The sequence below is a fragment of the Ischnura elegans genome, chromosome 10, assembly GCF_921293095.1.
Source record: "Ischnura elegans chromosome 10, ioIscEleg1.1, whole genome shotgun sequence".
NCBI classification, from domain to species: Eukaryota; Metazoa; Arthropoda; class Insecta; order Odonata; family Coenagrionidae; genus Ischnura; species Ischnura elegans.
This window is the reverse complement of record NC_060255.1, coordinates 103320477-103337445: the sequence shown is the minus strand read 5'-3', so window position 1 is coordinate 103337445 and position 16969 is coordinate 103320477. Positions and strand designations below refer to the sequence as shown.

Here is a 16969-nt window from a genome sequence, read left to right as displayed (position 1 = left end):
AAAGTGATTGAATAATACAAACTGAGGCTTCCTAAATGTGGTCTATTGTCCACGATTTTCATTGCAGTTGAAGGAATCAGCATTGTTTTGAAGTACGCAAAGGTAGAATGAAGATCATGCACGCAGACTCGCTTCAATTTCCGTGCCCCTAGGATGATGCAACGTGCGAATCACCTCCAAGGAATGAACTCCCGATCAACGAAACGGCAAAATTTCGGTCCCTTGAATTTCGTTTAAGAGAGGTTTGACGAGTCCAGGCTCGCGACAACTAATAACACACACACTCACAACAGATATTTAGAATCATGATCCAACAATTCCAACTAAATACCTACAAGTCACTCATCTATCAGTCTTTGCCTCCTTTTAGTTTAAAAAAATGCCAAAATAAGCATTAGTTATTGATTAAAAATGTATAAAAAATACAAAATATAAGAAAGAAATTAGAAAATAAAACAAAATGAAAAAAATTATGTAGAAGTTGTTTTTTGCAATGGAAAAACAAAAAAAATACTTGAAATGTAAAAAAACCGATTAAATGATTAAAAAATTGCAAAATTATACTTATTCTATATACCAAAGTTTTCATGATCAATGTTATCATTTAGTGCATAAGTTTCTGCTATCATAAACAACACACCACCCATTCAGCAGAAACAGATGGGCAAAAAAATTATTGTCTTATTTATGTAGTGGCTGGTTTTGGTGAACTAGGTTTACCGGTACAGCAGAAATGCACCACAGGCAATGAGTTTCCAGGTGGGAGAGCAAAATAGAGAGCTTCGTCAACCCAATCATCGAATTGTTGACTTATGATAACGATGCGTCAATGCAGGGTGACAGATCATTCCCCTGGCTCAACAAGCAAATAAGTCCGCTCTTTCTTTTAGACGTAGGTCATTTATTAAACATCACATAACACAGTTCTGTGTGGTTTCTCTTATCTCTCCGATCCAGATGAGAGCAGTGTGACATTTGGATTGGTTGAGATGATGTGTTGCAGAAGGTGAGCGGCAGTGGCGGCAAGGCAGGTCAGAGGTCGTCGTGGCGTCTCGTGCGTCGCAAGGCCGCTTCGAAGAAGGCAAACACTGATTGCAGGCACGACCAAGACGTCAGCTCGTGCTTCACCGTTCCTGCCGAAAGACATATAATTTGAACATGCACGCACACGCACGTCATTCTGTACTTCCAAATGCAGATGACGACACAGAATCATCAAAAGATGGCAATTGTTTGGAAGCACAATCAGTGACACACGCAAATAGCAGCTCACTTCCATTGGAACGGTTTGTTTCCATAGAGGCACTTCTGTTGCCTCAAGCAATGAATGACTCATTCGACGATTCATTTGAAGATGTCCGAAAGTGGTCATTTTCCATCGCCCCATCGGTAATACACAACAACAGCCCAGGTTCGCGTAGTGGCTGAGATGTTGCAAGCTGATTCATCAAGCACACCCGCCATCTTTGGTAAGATGCATCTTGCGTCAATGCTACACTTGCCGCTGGAGCCGACGGAAGGGTAGGGGTGCGACCCAAGGTTGACGGTAGCTATGGAGGACCTCTTGTCCTCAAGACATTAAGTGAACACTTTTTCCATCAAGCAGTTGATTTTTGAAATACATAAAAGAACCACTAAGGAGGAAACTGGAAAAGTAGCATGGGCTAAATATTACGGCTTCACTCAAACAAAGCCAATAAATTAGAAAGACATAATATTACATCCATGGCTTGCAAAGAGTAAAGCACACCAACCAGAGTGTTTTCGGAAGACAAAAGGGTACAATACTGCCCAAAAGACTTTCTCTCATTCACTCTACCATATCTCAGTAATTTTTCTACATTTACTGTTCCAGAGATGACATCCAAAAATTATGTTGCAAAATGTGATAATTAATCATATCAGATTCAATCACAGACAGGAAACATGTTTAAAATTTCCATAATCGATGACATTCTTTCCTTACATCAAAGGCTACATAAATCTAGCAAATTGGTTTCTCCAATCTTTTCGCCTAGTATCTATCATAAAGTATCATGGACTTCGCAAAAACGTCATAATTTATCCAAATTTCTCCATGAATTAACTCACCCCACAGTATGCAGTTGTAATTTCGAAACCTTGTTCCCTATGTGGACCTTTATAATAAACCAAGTGGGATGGTTCATTTTTTCCGTGACGGGGATAGCAATATGCTTCAACATGTACGCTTTCTCATCAGTAGCATAAGTACACACGTCCTTACCATACGCCGAAACGTAAAAATTTTATCTTTCCTTAGACAGCCTCGAATTTCCGCATCTTCCAACGAAACGGAAACAGCCCCATTAGACCGACCATCCCGAAAGAAAGAGCGGCAACAATGGAGTGCCACTTGACTCTGGATCCTCATGGCGTGCGCTCTCAATGCACCAATCCCCAGTGAACTTTCTGTTATTTTTGTTTTCTTGTTCTTAATCAGCCATTGGGAAGTCCTAGTCAAGAGTGGAGATGCCCAGAGTGACTCTCAAATGCTCCATGTACCTTTGCCAGTGTTATACTTAAATAACAATGATCCAGCCTCTGTCATGCCTGGCCAGGATGTCTGCCAAAGTCTCTTGTGTGTTCTGTTTGACTCCAAGAGCATAATAAAACCTTCTATCATCCGACACTATGGGCTGTATCCAGTGGCGGCGCGTGCATATGCGCATGTTAGCAAGTGCACACCCAAAGATGAATAAATTATAAAAGAAAACTATTCCTTTGCAACGCAAAGGATAAAAGTACTGTCTGCATATGCAAGAAACATGAGCCTCCGAACGCTACAGCTATCTCCTTTTCGAATTCACCGCTCTACAAGTGTGCGATCCCGTGGCATCATGCCGGGTGCATTTTTGGTCTGTGCGATCACTTGAGGGAGCTCTGGCGGGACGAGGTAAGCGGGGGGGTATGTGCTGTTCAAAGGGGCGATGGGAGCAGACTCAAAACCATGCGAATGCGCACGCGCATGTTTTTGGTGACTGACTAGCAGGTAGTGTAGTGGTGTAGCCGCCACCTACACTACCTGCGCCCAGGATCCTAGTCCGTCTACAGAGCCATCTGTATAGCCGTTCCCTACACTACTTCCTCATAGGAAGGTGTAAGGAAAAGAGAATGAATTTCAACTACCGTCACTTGTAAAGGTGTGTTAAGAATAATTATTTTCATACATGCTAATATTATTTCTGTTCATGCAATTTTAAGGGTAGAGTGTACCAGTGATATGTTTTGCTTGCTATGTATTCTATTACGACGAAATATGATGCTCATGGATTAGGATTAACATAATATAATTAAATCATCCTATATCTGCTCTAATGCACACCCTAGATAAATTACCACCAGCCGCCACTGGCTGTATCTCAGAATGTCACACAAGACTTGATTATGACTCAAACTCAGCTCGGTGGGCATGTTGGTAGCATAACTTGCACGACTGATAACTTGAGTCCAAGCTAATTGTCAGTGGCCACATTGCCAGATGCCCAACACCATCATCTCACATCTTTGAAATGAAACGTACCTCAAAAAAAATTCAACTCATGATATTGTATTCCAGTAATTCTATTTTTTAAATCAGAAGAACTAAGTGTGACCGAGTGGAATTTTTCCATATTGAAAGAAACACATGCAATTTTAATGCATGGCATAATTGTGGAAAACTGCATGTGTTTCTTTCAATATTCTAATTTAAGATGAGTGGGAGACCATGAGTGGAAAGAGCTTAGATCAATGTATGTATTACTTTGTAAATTTCACAGCTGAATAGAAACACAACTATGTACTCTGGCTCAAGTGAGTTTAGTAGAAGTTAGTTTCTAAAATGCAACCAGAGATGGGGAGTAACAGAGTAAATGTAACCCTGTTACTGGTAAAGACTACATTTAGGGTATTTTTTACTTATTATCATTAAATCCTAATAAAAATGTAAACATTACTTGAAAGCTGCGCATAACTCGTTAGTAGTTTCCATAAGATATTACGAAAAGTAAATATAACCGTATTTGTAACTGGACCCAGTTAGGTACTTTTTGAAATTGTAAATGACTGGTACTTGTAAGTGATTGCAAATTTCAAAATGTAACTAAAACTAAGCCCCGTTACTTGTGTTTGGTTCTCTAAGTCTCCATCAAACAAAATACAAATCTTACAGAAACTCAACTTGATACAGAGATATTTAACAACTAGGTACAGTGAGGACTGAGTCAGGTTCTGGAATACATACAGCCTTTTGTGCTATAAGGATCCTGTCAAGGTCTCTGTAAGAATAAACGGTTCAGTGGCTGCCAGTCAACAGCAGGCGCAGATGGATCTCACTTCCTCCTGTGGAGGTATGCCATAACAATACATATGTATCAGTTCCCCTTTGTTCTTACCAGCAGACACTCTGGGTATTTCTCCTTCCCTTGTTGACTCTGGCTCGTCCAGCGGCAGGTCCGACGACACCCAGTTGCGGCTTGCCTGCAAACACAACAAAAGAACTGTCAGCAAGAACAGGGTGAGAACTGTGCAGTAAAAAATTACCAGAGATTTCCACGTTTTCCACGGGAATTTCTTTGGGTAGATGTAAGCATGAGACACTATCAAATAATCACTTTTTTTTAACCTTCCCAAATTGCCATATCATAGAATTTTGAAAGCTGAATTACTGAGGATCAGAAAGCTGAAAAAATACAAGAAAGGCATGCATCGAAAGACATTACATATGTACAAAGAAAACCACAGCACCTCTGCCACACCAGGAAACTATCAACACAACCAAAGTTGCAAATCTATGTTTTTATTTATGTATTTACCGCATGTGTCTGAATATAGTCCCCCTTTTTTTCCAAAAATGTCCATGGTAAAAGTAAAGGGGGGACTATATTCAAACGCATTTTTGAAATTATATCCTGAAAATGAAGTCTCAAAATTAGGGGGGGACTATATTCGGAGAAATACGGTAGTTAACACCAAATACAGCACTAATGCCTTTACACTGGGTTACATAAACAACATAAATTATGTGAATATAATATTTAAAAATTATAAAAATAATCCCATAAACAATACCTAATCATGTATAACACATACAAGAGGTGGGCATTAAAATGAAAGTCCTTGAAATTGTTTATTGGAACTGATGAGGGAGGCAAAGAGATGAAGACAAGAAGAAGTATTAGAGAGGGAACTGAGAAGAGAAGGTAAACGGTAGAAAGGGAGGGACCAATGGGAAATGGACAGTCGGAATTGGGCTGGTGTGTAGCTTCAGTATTGTGGGTTTTGCAGGCAGGCAGGATATATAAGGAGCCATTCATGGTGCAGTGAAGAAATTTGACGAATGTCCATCGGCGGTGGGTGGGGTGTAATAATCCAAGTGAGTGAAGTATTTCTGCACATGAAGAGAGTCTGAGGTGAGGTGTGTGATGTTGCACTGTTGCTATGAAGAAATTGAGAGGACGGTTGAGTAGTTTTAGTGAGGTGGCAGAAGCAGTTAACCAAATGGGAGAGCAATATTCTAGGATGGGTAGCAAACATTCAATGAAGACGGATTTTAAAGCACTCCGCTCGGATATCTCGCTCAGACAGTAAAGGGTCCCAACCACTACCATAAACAGTTTTTATATTATCTTAGAAACTTAATTTTTGATCAAAAGTACATATACAGGTGTGAAATATGTCGAAATTTGATTGGGAGATGACAGAGGGAATGGGTTGATTATTTAAAGTATAAGTGGAGGTTATAGTGATACTTGTCAGCAAAAAAACATCATAGTGGATTTTCCAGGATTCACACGCAACTGCCATTTATTGCACCATTTCTCTAGCGATTGAAGAGCAGTTTGTAAAACCAGGGAATCAGCCATGGTGTTAACCCTTTTAAATATTTTACAATTGTCGGCATAGAGGAGAACACCACAGATAGGGGGAAGAATGTCGTCAACAATATTGTCGACGTGGAGAGTGAGCAGACGTGGGCCTAATACACTGCCTTGAGGCACACCAGAAGAAACAGGTAAGCAATTCGATTAAATACCTTCTATTAGAACTCCTTGGATGCACCAAGTCAGGAAATTAGAGACTAAACATAAGAGAGTGCCATGGATATTATAATGAGACTGGAGTTTGTGGATGAGGAGGCTATGATTAACGGAATCAAAAGCTTTAGAAAAGTCAAAGTAACAGACATCTAGCTGAGACCTTTTTTCGAAGGTAGAAATTAAATGGTGGTGCAGTATACAGAGATCAGCAGGGCAGAACCCACCAGGAAGAAAGCCATGCTGCAAAGGCGATATGTAAGGGAGAGTGAAATGAAGTATGCAGTTATGGATAATATATTCTAAGATAATAGATAAAACTAGTAATATTGAAATGGGTTGATAGTTCTCAACTACAGTAGAACCTTGGTTATACGACTCTCAGTTATACGATGACCTCACTTAAACACTGATTTTTTTTTGGTCCGAAGAATAACCCTATATGAACCCATGTATTTCCAACCTCGGTTATGAAACTTTTCACATGTATGACGACCTCGCTGACGAAATCTATTTTTCCAGTCCAATGAGATGAAATACCTCACTTATACGACTTGTCAGAGAACTGCTCTACGAGAAGATCGGGGAACACGCACAGATTTTAGTCACAGGAGCGGGAGTAGTATGTGCTCATTACAAGGATATGTCGATAAAGAATAATAAGTTTTAATAATGAGTGATGCTGTTTATTAAATATTAATTTTAACTATGGTAGATGATCATCAATCACTATGGAACATCTATCTCTAACGGAAGATTTTCTAGAATTTTTCTAAGGTTATTTTATCCATTGCCCCAGCAAAATAACACCCAAATGAGCCGTTAAAAATCCTCGCGTACCAAAATTTTGGCTCCCAAGGTCATCCAAAAAAGATAATCGTATTTGCAGTATAGACGTAAGTCGATAGTGATTCAACACGATGGCAAAAACAGCATGTGTGGATTCATTCCACACGCTTATCCCACATCTGCGGGACGAATTGCACCAGGGGGAAAGTTGTTTACGTGTCGAGCAGAACAAAACTGACCCAACTTGTAACTCAGTGGGTTCAAATGAAACATAGTTGGACCTTGAATAGCTATTAGCTTAACTCTGCCCAGTGGCAAGCGTATCTTTTTTAACAGAACGAGAGTTAGTGTTAATGCCCTTGGAGAATAACTCGCGTCGTCAGTCGTCACGTAAACATTAAAGTCAAATTCAAAACGTGAAAGATAAGGCAGTTCCTTTTGACTCAGGAATGGCTTATAACCATTATATCGAAGTACAAAAGTGTCCTGTGTTGTTATCAGAAATGGGAAAGTAAATAATTCCGTGAAAACATATCACGCAGCTAGCGAGTCGAAGTTCCTGGCACTGAATTCGCGGAAGAATGCCGACATAGAAGCTATACCTGGTAGATTCAATCTACCATTGCTAAAATTTCATGGGAAAATTCTTTTTTAGTGCGTAAACATGATAGAGAGAGGAGATTTTTCCGGGCTCTTTATCTATTTTAGTTCATTTATCATTGACGGCAGTTGTGCCGTTATTTAAATTGCTCACTTAAAAGAAGTGATATAAGCACTGGAAAAATCTTAGTTACGGAATATCCCAGGTGCCAGTGGTGTTACTAGGAATATACTAGGAATATGCTTGGGGGGATGGTAGCACCTGGGGCACGGGTCCCCTCCCCCCGAGGCACCGGGGATTTCCGGAAAATCAAAAAAAAATGATATGTCTATAATATGTTTACATCATTTTGGCACTTAAAATCTATCTTTAAGCAGATGCAGTTGCTGTACATCAAAACTAGACAATTGTTTTAAATATTTTTTTTTTCATTTCTCTGAGGCTTTGAGGGGGGGGGTTTATTCCCTCACCCCCCCCCCCCCCCCATACTTACACCACTGCCACGTGCCATGTGCTCCATATTATCTATGGCATGTTATTTAGAGGAAGGTAACCGACAGCTGGGTTTATTTTTGCCATGAGGTATGGGAGGGAGGATAGAAATCCTGTGTTGAAATTAGCCAGGTGGAAACAATAGGCTTAACCAGGGCTTTATGTCCCATGTGCCGGACAGTGTGTTGCACTAGCAGTTCCCTCCACGCTATTCTTAAGCAGGGATGCTACCCTCTCCGGAAAGTTTCTGCCACAGCCAGGACTTAAACCCCGGACTTAGGGTGGTCAGCCTTAATGATGCATTAGTGAAATTTTGCTCCCTAATTTTAGGGTTGATTTGGAAGACTTTCCTCATGTCATCTCATTTCTTCAATCTCCTATCCTTGGTTTGTCCTTAGGTGGTAAAATGAATTTCCTGAAAACTGCTGTCAATGAGGCAATTTTTTTGAAAATTGGATTCTCTGTGAACATTTGGTATGTATCGCAATTCTGAAATTTCTCCAGTATGATAGCCCTGCAGCTTAGTGCCATAAATGCTAGCGATTCAACCAAGACGTTCAACCATGGGTAATGATGTTCAGGAATGCAAAATTATGTTTCTCTTGGAGTGACACATCATCTGTGATGTTGCTTGTGAGTAAATACGATTATTAACCTTCAATTTCTTGCCTCCAAATGAGTAATTACATCCTGGAAACAAACTGGCCCCTAAATGAAAAAGATTTCATGCTAAATAGCGAAAAACCTCACGCATGAAACTTCCTCACTTATGAAACTTTTTTCGGTTCTCCGCTGAAAGTTTCATAAGTGAGGTTCTACTGTATGACCCAAAGGCTAGATTTCAAATTGTGGGTTACATTTTTCCATTGAGCAGGAAAAATTACAGATGAAACGAACCTGTCGAAGATTTTTGAGACTGGCCAAGAATACCTTCAACAGAGATTCTGGATATGCATTGAGCAACACTTGGAAACCTGTGCTCAAGACTATCCAAAAGGCTAGGCAATACCATCACGCCAGCCAATCAGAGCATACCACTGACGACAGCAAATCAGCAGTCACCTGACCACCAGAGAGTGACTGAATATAAGCAAGTTAAAATTCTCACTCGACACTCACAGCCCTGACGACAATGGCCGAGTCGGACATCGAAACGTCGGCAGTTCTGCAGTTCCTGACCTGGTGGCGATCCTGAGAACTCTTCACTATGCTATTATTTTGTTCGCTAATCTCATTATGAATGCTAGATGATATTGTTATTACCAGCCTTACAGTATAGAGTGTACGTATTTAACACAGCCATTAACTAAGTGGTTGAATAATTTCTTGTACCACACTTTTCCTTTCCAGCAAGAACGATTCTAAAGACTGATCTTTTAAATCTACACCACCCATACATTTATTATATTCTACTACACAAATACGTATATTTACACATTCTAGCCCACCCTTTCGACTTATGGGTTGCATTTGGTCTGAATGTTTCGTAGTCAGCAATGCAACATCGCATTTATCCCTCCTCATCAAAGCAACCAATTTCCTACACTTTGCACTAACAACTTCTCCTTTCTTCAGTTTCTTTTTTAGGTTTACTGGCATACCTTCACATGTGATTTTCACGGTTACAACAGCATCTGTTGTCATAGGAACTAACCTCTGGAAAAGATCGGGACTACTGTAAAAATTGTCCATATAAACACATCTACCAGAGTCTATTAGTTTCTCACACAAACTTAGAACAACTTTAGTTGAAAAAAGATCTGTGTCCTTTGTGATTTCACAGCCCAATTTTGTCCCCGAGCCACAGTAAGTAATAAAATTCCATAAATACCCTGCGGAGTCACAAAGTTCAAGTAATTTTATACCAAACCAGGAAGCATTCATGGGAATAGTATACTGTTTCCACGACAGTCTACCTTTCCAGCGATAAAGACTCATCTTCACTGATTTCCTTACCTAGTGTATACACTTTTTGAAACTTATTTTTCAAATATTTAATAAATGGTAAAATTTTATACAGCTTCGGATCCTTTTTTACAACTTCCTCATCGTTATTATCTACAAAATGGAGAAATTTGGTGAGCAATCCAAACCTCTGCTCACTCATTACATTGGGAAAAAATGGAGTCTCCAATAAATGCTTTCTGCTAAAATACATTCTGGGGCTTGGTTTCTGAATTATACCCATCAGCATCAGTAAACCTAGATACACCCTTATTTCCCCCAGCATTGTGGGAACCCAATTTTGGAAGCATTTCATAATTTTCTCTTTCTCACAAGCAAGAAACTGTGCTGCATGTGCTACTGTCTCAGTCACTATAATTGAAATTATTTCATCATCAAAAAATTACTCAAAATATTCCAAGGGATCATCTACACACATAACAGGCAATATTTGTTTTCCAGCTAATTCACACGCAAAAGGTTGACGAGGGTTCGATCTCTTGCCAATTATTTTCTTGAAAATTCACAGAAAAATAAGAAGGTTCTTCACTCTCTGTGGAACTGGAGTCCAGGAGTATCCAATTGAAATTTCTGAAGTAGTATCTGAGCATTCTGCACTCTCTTCTTCCAAAGCGTCAAGCACTTGCTCATCGCACAACTAACGCAAGCTAGAAGCCATGGTCAACTAAAGAGGGGTGCAGATATGGAGTGGACCCAAGGCAGAAAAAAAAATCACTAAAGCAAACGTAGGGGTGAAAACACCCCAACTCCAAGCTTCAAACGTCGTAAATACGATACCAAGATGTGGGGATGCTGGCCAGTCTTTGAGGTTCCGAGAGGTGTTGAGTGAATATGCCTGGATGACCCAGTCCTTCACTATCATTGCCTCGATGAAAGAGAAAAGGAAACGATGAGGCAGAAAAGCAGATGATAATGAACCACAGACGGATTGATTCACCATGCCCACACATCACTCACAATCGCTAAGAAAGCACATAACCAGAGCTTGCGTGGAAGGATATCTTTCATTAGCATCCACCAGACGCTGACCCTAGAGGAAGCGTTTCTTTCCTGACATCAGCCAGAAAAAAATATTCTAAGAAATACGAGAATGCAAACTCAGACCACACAGGGGCACAGAACGATAGCATGCAAATGTGTCTCACAAATATATACTCACTAAAAGTACATATATGGAAGCTTAAGAGATAGGAATACCTAATGAAACATTCAGATGCATAGGGTGTGTCGTGCACGCTTGAGGCATGGCAATCGGAGGATGCAAACGTTCTGTCGTACACGCTGTGAGAAGGACCACGGGCATTTAAAGCAACGCTTGAGGAGTTACACAATAATCAGATGATTGCCAACAACTATTGAACTGTGGCATAGCATTGTCAAAAACTTTCCCAGTTTTAAATGTAAGCCAACACTGACACTCTTTCACAGTGAGAGAACAGCTCAAAAAACAACGAAAGAACAAAAGAACAATTACATCATAAGTACATAAAAAACTCATTAAATTATTATTTCAAACATAAGTATTTCAATAGGTATGTCAATTTCAATAAGATTTTCAATAATAACAAATAACAACAGCCATTCCCCAAAACAAACCTCAAAGATACAAGAAATAAGTTGAACGGCGTGTGGCGGCACCAAAAGACAAAGTGACCCTTTGAAACATCTCCATTAGAGCGATGATGTCACTCTGACGATGGCCACTTCAAGGGAGATGCTAACTTGCAGAAGTGGGAGGGGGGAAATTACAGCTGCAACATAGGGGGAGGCATGTCAGAGGAAGCGGTACATGTGTAGCTGGCTTCAAACTCCAGGCGGAGGGATGAGGTAACACGCGGCCTCAAACAGTCCAATTTTCCCTGCAGTGATCCACGGGTTGATAGGAATCTCCAGAACAGTACTCATAGTCTAAGCATGATTGGGGAACCAATATACTCGGCGGGAAACACCTCCCTCTCCGCAATCTTCTCCATCATAAAAGTCCCCGGGTGGAGGGAGAGAAATTCAGAGAGGCAATTGGTAGCAATGGAGGGGAGGGACGTGGTAGGATGAGTGAGGTCTTGGAGGGAGAGACACTCGATCGGTGAAGAGTGGACTGCTTCTCATCCAAACTGCAAACTATGACTCAGCGCCAACCTTCCCCTGGATTTCCCAACTCCAACTATTTGTCCATAGGACTGCTGTTCAAGTGTTGAACTCCTGGTTTGGCAGGACGCATGATGGTGTAGGTTACAGAATGTCAGAGACAGGGGGCCAGAGATGGGGGGTCGGAGACAATGGTGCGAGACTACAGTGTCTGCACCTTTGAGTCGAAGGCCTTTGCACAAAAATCCTCAGTGCAAAAGATCCTTCACGGGAAAGTCCTGCGGTAAGTTCAGAGAGGAGTCCCAAGAATTTCTGGGAGGCTTAATTTCAAGATATGCCAAATTTCTGGGATAACTACTTTAAAAATGCCACATAACAAAAAAAAGATGCTAGATCAAGACTTTGAAAAGAAAGTCACATGTTCACAATCGTATCACAACAGCACTAGGCATAATTTTTAAAAATTCTTACCAGAGACAAAAACTTGGCATACTTTTCCATAGCATGCTTTGAGCTTAACCTATGGACAGAATCCGTCATGGCCACTGCAACCACCTTGCTCTTGAAGCTCGGGAACATCTCCCTTGCCTGCAAAAGCGAACAAGAGTCGTGAGTACACGATAAGGCCAAGCAAGAATGCTCAATGAGAGAATGACTGAGGCTAAGTCAACATCTATTGACTGAGGTGTGAGCTCCATCATTAATGTGATAATCAGTGATATCATGGCAAAATTGGCAGTGCCGGAACACACTTCCCTTAACCTTCTTTAGAAGTGAAATATTACTCAGCATGTTTTTTTATTACAAGTCATTATTTACATTTTCTTACTAAATTTTTTTTTTGATTATGAATGCATAAATTAGAAATTTTGAGCCAACAAAATTGATGAAAGTGTTATTTGACTATTACGTCTTTTGTTAACCACTGGTGACATGGCAACATGACACCACTGGTGATAATTATCCGATAGTGACTGAAATGAAGAAATTCCTGTTTACTTACAAAACTATGGTCAAGTATAAGCTCATTTGAAAGAGCCCCGACTGGAGGCCATTACAGCTATCATCCATACGACATCACACGGACGTATGAACATGACGAAAGATAGGCAGAGTATAACTATCAAGTGAAATTATTGGAGCACCTCAGAGGCTCTGCACTCATAGAAATATGTGGTAAGAACAATTTTCTGGAAATATTTATTATTGAACTCGTTCTTTGCTCATTCTAAAACCTTCCACGCGACCAACCGCATTTTACTCTCAGGCCCTGATTAATAAATGAAATACGTAATTCGTGTGTCATGGGACATGAGAGCTCGCTTGAGACTTACTCAATTGAGTGTGTTTTGTTCACCATTGAATTCAATTACTATCCATTTCATACATATTGCATAATGACCCAGGAACCATAAACAGCAAACATCACTTGTAAAATCTTAGCAAAGCATCACTGACTAGCCCATTCACCACTTAAGCTGAGCAAACATCACACTTTCAATTTGAGTAGAGTGGGGCTCAAATGTGCAACTTTCTAGTCAATGTTATTTTGAGTTATAACGTTACTTTCTACTTTTTGTAAAAAGTTACACTCATCAGAAACATTAGATTTCACATTAAATTCCTAATTGTCAGAAACACAACTATGAGGGCATACTCTGTACTTCATGATTTTTGTTTCTTTTTCGCAGCTTTTCAGGGCATGTCGCTTCGTCAATGTTTGCGTAGCCCCACCAATGCTGGTCGCTTTTTCAAGGGAATCTAAAAAAAAAGCGACCACCATCGGTCAGGAAACAGAAGGGACACCCAAACATTGACGCGACGACATGGCCCAATAACAGTTTTTGCTAGCATGAAGAGTAACTGCAAAAGTTTTCACGAAGATGTGCTCTTATCAACCATTTTTGTACATACTGCACTGCTAGGGGAATATTCAACAGTTTGCTCCACCCACTGAAAATGTTATCAGGGGACTAATGACAATGTATCTGGACCTGTGTCAGGTCATGACCAGAATGTAAAAATTCATAGTTGTAATGGATTAAAAATAATGAATTAAAACCACGCTTTAATTATAAAAGAAATCAAATCATAAAAAAACAGAAAAAGTGTCAAGGATTGGTTGCCACACCCGTACATTAGGGAGTTGCTTATTTTTTATTTATTTTTTTTTGGATTTTTTATTTCTACCTCTTATAATATGCTAAGGGGTGCAGAATAGATATCATAAAAATTTCAGCTTGATTTTTCCACATTTCTTTTTTTATCAAATATTTGGTTCGAAGAACAATGCTGTAATTATTTTAAGGGATAAACTCCAGCAAATACACAATGTGAAAAATGTTAGCATAGTGTTCCACTCCTCCCTTCTTCCGCCGACTCTCACTAGGGAAGGAGCGAGGGGCTTAAGGCAATGACGGTCGCTGACTGTGAATGCAATCGACCAGCTCAATTGCCATCAGGGGGTTGATGTGTGGCTGTAGCTCGAGGAAAAGTATTGTATTCCTGGAAAACCATTGAGCGAACGTTAAAATGGAGTGAATTTTGGTCCTAAAGGACTGTAAAATTGTGTGTTACCTCTGAAAATGATGTTATTTCAAATAACCAGGAAAATTACATGTTATTGCATTTATGCTCTTTGAGCGACCTCTAAATGTGGAACAATTGAGCTGAAATTTTTAGGATATCCATTCTGCACCCCATCAGTGTGGTTTTATTCATAAACTCCGACTCACCACCATCGTAGAGATACATATTTAGTGCAGAGCCCAACAAGTCGCTTCTAAGTTGAGATATGTACATATTTCCAACATTCTATCCCAATTTTCATTCAAGTTAAAAACATTTGAAAATTGGTTGCTTTCTCCTCAATCACCACAAAATATTTACTAAGAGAATTGAAAATGTCAATTTGCTCATCACTCAAATAGATCAACAATATTTGTATTTTTTTCAAGATACATCCACAATGGTTACCCTGCTCCTGTGGCATGAATTTGATTGGTGATGGCAATGACGTATACACAAAATAATCATTCAACCAAAAAGACACTCTGCACTGCACAAAAGGAACACCTGGAATCAATTCAACGATGTACCTTCATCCAAAATTTTCCCCTGAAAAATCACGAACATCAAGGATAATTACGGCTTCTTACAAACACAAAATTTGCATCACATCCACAGACACTGGCTATTAATGAAAGGGTCAACAAAAATGGTCACTCGACCACTCACCAGTTCCACTATGCAGTGTCCTCCATAGCTGTGCGCCACAATAAGAACCTGATTGGACTTTGCACCTTGGATGTAGTTCTTCCAAACATAGGACACATGCGCAACGGCATTGCTGCTCCCCTGTAATTCACAAGCACATTATGATTTAAAGTGCGCAAACATTCACTGCACTCACTCCACTCCACTTTCAATTAATAAACAAAGCAGAAATTATTAGCAGGATGTGCACTGCTTAAAAAATAAACAATTCCCTGATGAGATTTCCAGGTTATCCACCACAATTGCTTTGTTGTTTTCAATTGGGGTGCTACAAACAGTCCTAAACATAAGTATTACAGTAGACTCTCGTTAATACGAGCAACCTAATTACAAAGTTCTCTTCTTTGCAAAGCAAACCATTGGTCCCAACGAAAACCACCCGAACAAAGCTCCTTCTATCTCTTCATGTTCTGCATTCCTCGGGTACTTTTGTGTTTTTTAAATTGTGAAGTGAAAATAGGAAGATAAATTAACTACGCCTCTCTCATATAGCTCCATTATTTTCATTTTCTCGCTTAGACGTGTTTGGTACTGTTTGACCATTGTGTCTTCCTTCAAATGCTCTATATTCACACAACTCACGGACATGCGGGTTTGCTGTCGACTGCTTCCTGCGGCCCGAGGAACAAAAGAAGATCGAGCATTCACGAATGTTAATGCCACAGTATTTTCACCAAAATGAACTACGTACTTATTTATCGAACAACGGTTTACCACATGAATTTGAGACTGAACGCTCCATGCTAACTTCATTTCTAAAAGATCACCAGCAATTACAGAGATTACGGACTCTTGGTGAAGGTTTTCCTGCGATGGAAACTCTCGCTATGGTGAGTGCCAACACCTAAAGGGACTCGTAAAAAACAGATTTTTTTTACATGCTAATAATAGGGTTAATTGACGGTGCTTCGGCTATCTCTCATAATGGCAGGGGTCTCGCAATAGCCCGTACTCATTTTAGCGTGGTTCCACTGTAAATGCTGACTTCACCTGACATTCTATTCTTTTGTGTGCTTTTGAATCTCACAATTGAGTCAAGAGTGCTAGACATTTCTATTCTCTTTTCTTATTCTTGTCTGACACGCTTCGATGCGGCTGCAAAATTCTACTTAGCTATAACACTCATTAAGACAAGACACATTTTAGGACAGAAAATGGGAGTAGAACTGGAGAAATTTTATGTGAAATGAATTTGAAAGAGTTAAGATTTATAAATTCCAGGTTGGAGCAGAAATTCATGAATAATAATTCCAATGCAATAATAATGCCAGGCACTTAAAATTTACGCACAATTCTCTATTTTCCCCGTTGCTGGACAGAGGGTCAATTACGGTCCCCTTTTCAGTGCAAGATACTTCTGCATCCATGCATGCAACATCATATCATGAATGGGATTCATTCCAGTGGAATCATGGCGACCCACTCATTAACGCTCATAAATAGGCTGTACACTAAGTCCTCTTCTAATGAACAATCGAGTGACGAACTTTCTGAGGCACAAACTTTCGAAATATTCAAGCGCGCCTGAAATTTCAAATTCGGTGCCCATGGAGATGGCTGATGCAATGCAGTGTTGGAGCGCACACTTTGGGCACAGTCTGAACAAAGTGTCAATTAAATCCGACGTGAAGTCAGTAACTGTTTTGCATTTCGCCTGTTCTACCTTCCTGCAGACAGTGCATTTCATTCATCTCCATCCGCGTCGCACGTGCAGCTAGAATAGTTT

At 40.0% G+C, this 16969-nt stretch overlaps 1 protein-coding gene across 11 annotated transcripts in view; it reads right to left on the bottom strand.

Moving 5' to 3' along the window:
- Positions 1-880: 880 nt before the first annotated feature.
- The window catches only part of LOC124167269 (FAM172 family protein homolog CG10038), a 62285-nt gene continuing 46196 nt past the window's right edge, over positions 881-16969 (bottom strand). For all 11 annotated transcript variants that reach the window (XM_046545167.1, XM_046545172.1, XM_046545177.1 and 8 more), the window contains 4 exons: positions 15205-15324; positions 12439-12555; positions 4395-4479; positions 881-1133 (listed from right to left, as the gene is read on the bottom strand). In XM_046545167.1, the coding sequence (XP_046401123.1) occupies positions 1033-1133; positions 4395-4479; positions 12439-12555; positions 15205-15324 (423 nt within the window). In that variant the 3' untranslated portion in view covers positions 881-1032. The remainder of the gene's footprint in view (positions 1134-4394; positions 4480-12438; positions 12556-15204; positions 15325-16969) is intronic.